The sequence below is a fragment of the Epinephelus moara genome, chromosome 6 (assembly GCF_006386435.1).
Source record: "Epinephelus moara isolate mb chromosome 6, YSFRI_EMoa_1.0, whole genome shotgun sequence".
NCBI classification, from domain to species: Eukaryota; Metazoa; Chordata; class Actinopteri; order Perciformes; family Serranidae; genus Epinephelus; species Epinephelus moara.
The window spans coordinates 41,709,780-41,716,948 of record NC_065511.1 but is presented as its reverse complement, the minus strand read 5'-3'; the positions used below and the strand labels follow the sequence as shown (position 1 = coordinate 41,716,948).

General features: G+C 45.3%; 1 protein-coding gene across 1 annotated transcript in view; it reads left to right on the top strand.

Annotated features, from left to right (window-relative positions):
* Window positions 1-1,331: 1,331 nt before the first annotated feature.
* The window catches only part of LOC126392472 (collagen alpha-6(VI) chain-like), a 310,923-nt gene continuing 305,085 nt past the window's right edge, over window positions 1,332-7,169 (top strand). The window contains exons 1-5 of the mRNA XM_050047884.1: window positions 1,332-1,395; window positions 1,981-2,474; window positions 5,620-5,710; window positions 5,974-6,627; window positions 6,841-6,910. Of these exons, the coding sequence (XP_049903841.1) occupies window positions 1,332-1,395; window positions 1,981-2,474; window positions 5,620-5,710; window positions 5,974-6,627; window positions 6,841-6,910 (1,373 nt within the window). The remainder of the gene's footprint in view (window positions 1,396-1,980; window positions 2,475-5,619; window positions 5,711-5,973; window positions 6,628-6,840; window positions 6,911-7,169) is intronic.

Here is a 7,169-nt window from a genome sequence, read left to right as displayed (position 1 = left end):
ATGTCTTTCAATCACTTGAATCTGTCTATAACAATAATAATAATAATAATAATAATCTATCTATATACAGTAGGTGTAAATGTGTGTATAGATACGTCTAACTATACATTCTGTATAATGGCTGAATGAAAACAGGCTCATGTGTCCATTTCTTTGTAGAAGTGTTCGAATCATGAATTTATTTACCCACAGTAGATGTCAGTCGACACGCCCCTAGTTTGGAGAAGAGAAAGGAGTACCACCAAGGAAGCCACCTAAAAAGAAAATCAGTATCAGTTTAAAGGGATAGTGCACCCAAAAATGAAAATTCAGCCATTATCTGATCACTACCATGCTGAGAGAGGCTCTGGTGAAGTTTTAGAGTCCTCACATTCCTTGCAGAGATCGGTGGGGGGAGCAGCTAGCACACCTAATGGCAGACGGCGCCCCAGACTAACGTCCAAGAACACAAAATTGAATCCACAGAGTATCTCCATACTGCCCATCCATAGTGATCCAAGTGTGCTGCAGCCCCGACATAAAAAGTTGTTTGGAAAAACGTCATATGAACTCTGTTTTTAGCCTCACTGTAGCCTGTAGCTCTGACTGCTTCTCTGTGCTCCGCGCTCACGTGTGCGCGCTCAGGGTGATCGGTGATGCACGGTCTCTGAAGAGCAGCAGTCTCGTCAGTACTGATGTCCAGATTCTCAAGTGCAGGCATCGCCAATTCCCAGTCTGAGCAGCAAAGACTTTCCTCATCCGTTGGCATTGCTTTGCATTTGAAACAACTACACCACCAGGTTTCCAGTGCTCGACTCCGGTATTCTGCGGCTGGCTGAGGGTTAGGCTCATGAGCTGCGGCGGCTGCTTCGTCCAGTAGCCTGAGTTCCGTCCGTATACTCGGGCTCAAACAAATACGGCTCAACAAAGAAATGCTGTTCCTCCTCAGTTTCAAAGTCTTCAGACATGTTGGGCTGTCCTTTGCTAAAAGACCATAGTGCAAATTATCTTTTAGCGACTGTGGTTACTGTTGTCTCTCACGTGATGTGAACACGAGTGAGCAAAGCTCAAGGGACATAAAGACAAAGACATAAACACAATCCAGACACTAGTGCAGTAGTTCCCAACTTAATCTTGATGCTAATCTTGATCCTGATCTTGATTGGTAATGCTGCCACCCCAACAGACAACAGCATAGAAAAGAACACTTGCTGTAATACCTTGATAAAGAATATGTAAAAGAGGCCTGCTGACGTCAAATGAGCTGATCTTCCTGAGAAAAACCAATCAGGACTAGGCTCTCTTGAAGAAAACAAACCAGTGTTGTCCTTCCGGTCCAGCCTCATGTGCACATGAACACCCAGGTATTTGTAGGACGGGACCACCTCACCCACTTGTCCTTTGATCAGGACTGGGGTAACCTCAGCATTTTCCTTTTAAAATCCACTATAAGCTCCTTAGTATTATCTACATTAAGAATAAAGTGGGCTTCCTCACATCATCTGACAAATCTGTCTACGTCTCCTTGATAACCAGAGTCACTTGAAATGTAGCACACCAGGGCTGAATCATCAGAGAATGTGGATACTGAGAATTTTAAAACTCCAAACCGTCCCTTCAAGATGGTTTACTGAGACATCTGAACATTTCTGGGACAGTTTATTGTTTGTAGTGTCTCTCCTGGTGTCATATCATGATAGACATATTGTATTCTCTCCTTCTCTCTGACTGAGATGAGCTCAGGTGTGTCCTTGTAACTTGTTGATGTCACTGATTGTGGATTTACCAGATACAGGATGTATCAGAATCATCATTTGTTACCAAGCAGGTTTTCACTGACAAGGGCTCAGTATATAATATGTATAAGAAAATATATACAAGGCCGTCTCTTGTGTTGAAACATCAGATCAGTGGAGTTCAGTGTGCCGTCTTCGTCTCTTCAGGCATTCTTAGTTTTACTTTTCTACTCCTCAACATGAACTCTTCTTTGTTGGTTCTCAGATCAGTCAGAGTGCCCGGCCTACCCCACCGAGCTTGTGTTTGGTCTGGACATGTCTGAGGACGTGACCCCGGTAACCTTTGAGAGGCAGCGTTCTGCCCTCCTCTCCCTGCTGGAGGACATCACCATCACCGAGAGCAACTGTCCAACGGGTGCTCGCGTCGCTGTGGTGGGTTACAGCAGTCACACCAAGTACCTGATCCGCTTCCAGGACTACCACCGTAAGAAACAGCTGATCGAAGCTGTGAAGAACATCGCCCTGGAGAGGACGGCCCAACGTCGTCAGCTTGGTGCCGCCATGCGCTTCGTGGGTCAGCATGTCTTCAAACGCACTCGATCAGGAATGCTGATGAGGAAGGTGGCCGTCTTCCTCTCTAACGGGCCTGCGGCAGATGCTAATGATATCGTCACAGCCATGATGGAGTACCGTGGCTCCAACATCGTCCCAGCAGTCATCTCTCTGAAAAACGCTCCGGCTATCAGTCGAGCGATGGAGGTAGGTTTGGTTTTCCCTCTCTGTCTCTTTTCAGGACATTTAGAAACACTTTTGCTCTCTAACAAGATGTACGTGCCTCTTCAGTTTGAAGTTTTCAGAGTGATAAAATCCTGTCTCATTGTTTTTAATCCTCTGTTTAGTTCATCTGATGAACCTTCTGTTACTCAAACTGAACATCCTGGATCATATTTTATCTTCTCACCTTTTAAGAAATAATAAATAATATAATATTATATATAATAACTAGTCAATAACAAAGTCACTACTCTGCCAATTTCAGTAAACCAGCCCTGAAAGGTAGGGCTTCCATTAAATCCTGTCTATCCCACATGATGCAACTTTAAATCCAATCGGCTACAGTACAGTGGGCCTCCTGTAGGAGACCACCCACCACATCCAGCCTGAGTTTGAAGTCAGAATTGCCTTCAGAAATATCTGTAACATCTGTGTTGGCTTGCTTCTAATATTCTTTGATCACTGGGTGTGAAATAAAGTGTCCTCTGAGACTACGTCTGCACTGAAGGCCTTTGCACACCAGGTCCATATTTTTCATCTGAAGTCATGGCATGTTTCTAGATAAATACGACCTTGTGTTGTGTTAATCATGTTCACGGACTGAGTCTGAAGCATAGTAACATGTTGGTGATGAGTCTCAGTCATCCTGGTCGTGGTAATCTTAAGTGCTATCTCGTAAGCAACTGGACTTGAGTTTCTTGAGGACGTTTCATCTCTCATCCATGAGGATTCTTCTTGAAGTTAAAATCACTTCCCTCCGAGTTAAAGACGGAAGTGAGTTTGTTAGTTTGACCTCACTGAGTCAAAAGGAGAGAAGGTTTAAAGGTACGACATCTTTGGCACGAGGTTTCGTTCACACTCCTCCCTGAGCTGAGCTGGATTTGAGGCATCTGGTGAGGAAAATGTTGACATATGTAGTACAGATATTAAAGATAAGTAGGAGGCGGGTGTGAAGCTGCATACAGCCAGAAAACAGCCAAAAGGGTGTCAGGCAGAAACTCAGGCTACGACCGCACCAAAGCATGGTCACATGAGCGAATGCAGACGAGTCACCATCACCTGCCAGGGTGATATTCGTGCTGAATGTGGGCGATCTGAGCAACAAAATGATACAGTGTAATTATTAAAGGGATTAGGGATAATCATTGCTGTTGTACATTTCTGGACAGGCTGACATAACCTTCTCTTTGTCGTGGAAGCTTTTAAGAAGGTAACTGCTTTCATATATTTCCACTTCTTTTTCTTGTCACCTTCCTCTCTCCTGTTGTGGATGTTTGTGTCCCGCAGGTAAGACCACATTTTCTTCACTGCTTTTTGGTTGAACAGTTTTGACCATCTTAGGTGCCATGTGTAGCGGGGTTCTATTGGCAACTCTCAAAAAGTCCAAAAATACAGGCAGAGTCGGGAAAATCCAGTTTTTGGCTTTTTATTTTGCCGGCCTCCCAAGGTGCAAATTGTGAATTATTTACAAAAACAACCAGGGAAAAAATGCAAAAAAAAGTTTGAATACACAAAAAAAAAAAACTGTTCTTCAACAAACCTCAATAGTCAGGAAAACCCAGCAAAGGGGAAAAACCTCACAGTCCAAAACACAAATAAGTCCAGGTGATGTTGCCTTCTCTGCAACCAGATCAAGACTCCCCTTACCTGAGCTGAACTGCTTCCTTTAAACCTGAAGCCACACCCCTCAGGCATAATAATACATGGGAAAAATCCAATAAATTCAACCCTCCTTCAAATGAGGGGTTAATCATTCTGGATACCCAAACGTCATACACAGAAATTAGGCTATATACATATTTAGACATATTCCCTTTAAACACCAAAAACCCATGTATATGCAGAAAATTAATAAATAAACAAACTTACCGTCACGTCAATCACGTGACAGGTCATGTGACCATGGAGACGCGCGACGCTTCACGCATTTATACCGGAAGAGCAGTGCGCCCCGGTTTGACAGACTAAACAGGAGACACGAGGCGAGCACTCATCACACCGTCACCCGGTAAGTCAGTGTCCATAAACTGAGAAATGTATGCATGAAAGAGGAACGTAGTGTACCCAAGTGTGCACCCTTGGTTGTGCTACTAAACAGCAGGGAAAGAGGGAAAATGGAGAGATGCATGAGTCATTTCATGAGACAGAAAGGTAGCGGAGGGGAGTGGGTATTGTGTGTGTGTGTGTGTGTGTGTGTGTGTGTGTGTGTGCGTGTGTGTGCGTGTGTGTGCTGCCCGTAGCCAGTGATGGGGCCGCTCCATCACACCATGTCACAAGCAACTGGTCTTGCCTGTGTTTCTTGGAGACGTTTCACCTCTCACCCAAAAGGCTTCTTCAGGTCTGAAGACGCTCTCGATGCCTCAAGATAAATACAGTTACCTTCGTAAGAGCTGACAGAGAGAGAGACTATCACCCTGGCAGGTGATGGTCACCAGCCTGCAGTCGCTCATGTGACTATGCTTTTAATGTGATCGTAGCCTGAGTCTGGGGTCTGAGGCTTTGTTTTGTTATTTTTGACTCAGGGCTGTTTTCTGGCTGTATGCAGCTTCACACCCGCCTCCTACTTATCTTTAACATCTCTACTACATGTGTCAACATTTCCCTCACCAGATGCCTCAAATCCAGCTCAGCTCAGGGAGGAGTGTGAACGAAACCTCGTGCCAGAGATGTCGTACCTTTAAACCTTCTCTCCTTTTGACTCCGTGAGGTCAAACTAACAAACTCACTTCCATCTTGGACTCTGTCACATCTAAATGTCATTTGGCTGCTGAGCTCATCAGGTGAACATCTGGATCGAGATGTTTCAGATGTGATTCGACACAACGAAGCAGATTATCATTAAAAACTACAAACAATCAGTGTGTTTGTTTCCGTCTGAGCTGCCAAGAAGGAGGTTTCCTTGTTTGGCTCTAAAACATGACTTCACTCCAACTCCCTCAGCACCTCCTCTCCCTGTTTGATTCAGATTGCATCCTCCGCCCGCTGCCAGACATGAAATCTGATACTCAATAATCAGCCATGCTGTCATTATTTCAGCAGAGGAAATATGTTTGGAGATTAATGAAATTATTTTGTCTTCAGTCTTCTGTTCTCAGAGCTGTGATTAACGACAGCTGCTGTTTCTTGTCAGGTCGACGACTCAGGACGTTCCATCTTCACTGTGCTGGGGAGGGACATGGCCGCTGACCTGAGGAAGGTCAAGAACTGTGTGATCTGTTACGGTACGCTGTCAAGCTCCTGCTCAGTCTCAAGGAAGTCTTATAGAAATCATGTGGTAATGTTTCTGTCAGAAATTCATTCAAACTCATTCTTCACTTTAGTTTGTATGTGATTACATCATCTTTCAAAATAACAGAACGACTCTATTTGTTTGAGAGATTTTTGATGCTTGTAGGTTGTAGAAATATCCCATAATTATACAAGGATCAGACTGTGAATAGTATTAAACATTTATCTGGATGAGAACTGGTTCTTGTTTGTTCAGACCCCTGCAGACGTTCGGACCTGTGCGCTTTCATCCAGGAACCACTTCGGCCTCAGCAGGTTGATCTGGACCTGGTGATGGTGTTGGACAGCTCCAGGGAGATACAGGCTGATGAGTACGCTGGCGCCCAGAAGCTGCTTGGCTCTGTGGTGCAACAGCTGGTCGTGAGCCCACAGCCCCGCAGGGCCGGCAACCAGGCCCGTGTGGCTGTAGTCCAACAGAGCGGCACCCGGACTCCCAAGGTGGAGTTTGGACTAGGCACCTACCAGAACCACAACCTGATGAGGAGCCACCTGCTGCGGAACATGACTCAGCAGGGCGGCTCCTCGGTGCTGGGACAGACGCTGGAGTTCACCCTGAGGGACGTGCTCCTGAAGGTCAGCCAGCCCCAAAAGAGTAAGGTGATGCTGACCGTGGTGGGCACCCGCACGGCTTACGAGGACCAAGCCAAGCTGCGCTACATCTCCCAGAAGGCCAAGTGCGAGGGGGTGGCGCTGTTTGTGGTGACAGTCAGCGAGCGCTACGACCGGGCACAGGTGGAGGAGCTGGCCAGCCCGCCCTTAGCACAGCACCTGGTCCACTTGGACAAACTGAAGGCAGACGAGCAGGACTACGCCCAGCGCTTCTTCAGAGTCTTCCTCACCACCCTCAGCAGTAAGAACACACTGACACTCAGCAGTTACACATTTATAACCTGTTTCTGTTTCATAAGATCTTTTACTTTTTATACTTTAAGTACATTTACTGAAAATACTTGAGTACTTTGACTTCATTACATTTTGAATGCTGTACTTTCACATGTAGTGTTGTATTTTTACTTAACTATCTGAGTACTCGTCCTTCACTGCATGAATGTGTTTATTTCAGAGGGAATGAACACGTATCCACCTCCTTCTTTAAAACGGACATGTGACGAGCTGAGGGGCCAAGATGGAGGGTAACTGCAACTGCACAGTTACATTCTATACACACGTTACATGATAACAGTGACACATACAGGCGGTGCTGCAGATCTCAAGCAATGAGTCAATCAATCAGTCAGTCGTCAGAAAATTAACCAGCAGCCAGTCTGACAACTCAGGTGTTGTTTTTTGTAGTTATTTATTGAGAGATGTTGATACATAAACATGTTCAGTCATGCATAAGAAAATAGATTTGGAAGAAAAGGAAAAACACATGCATGTACAGATGTACGC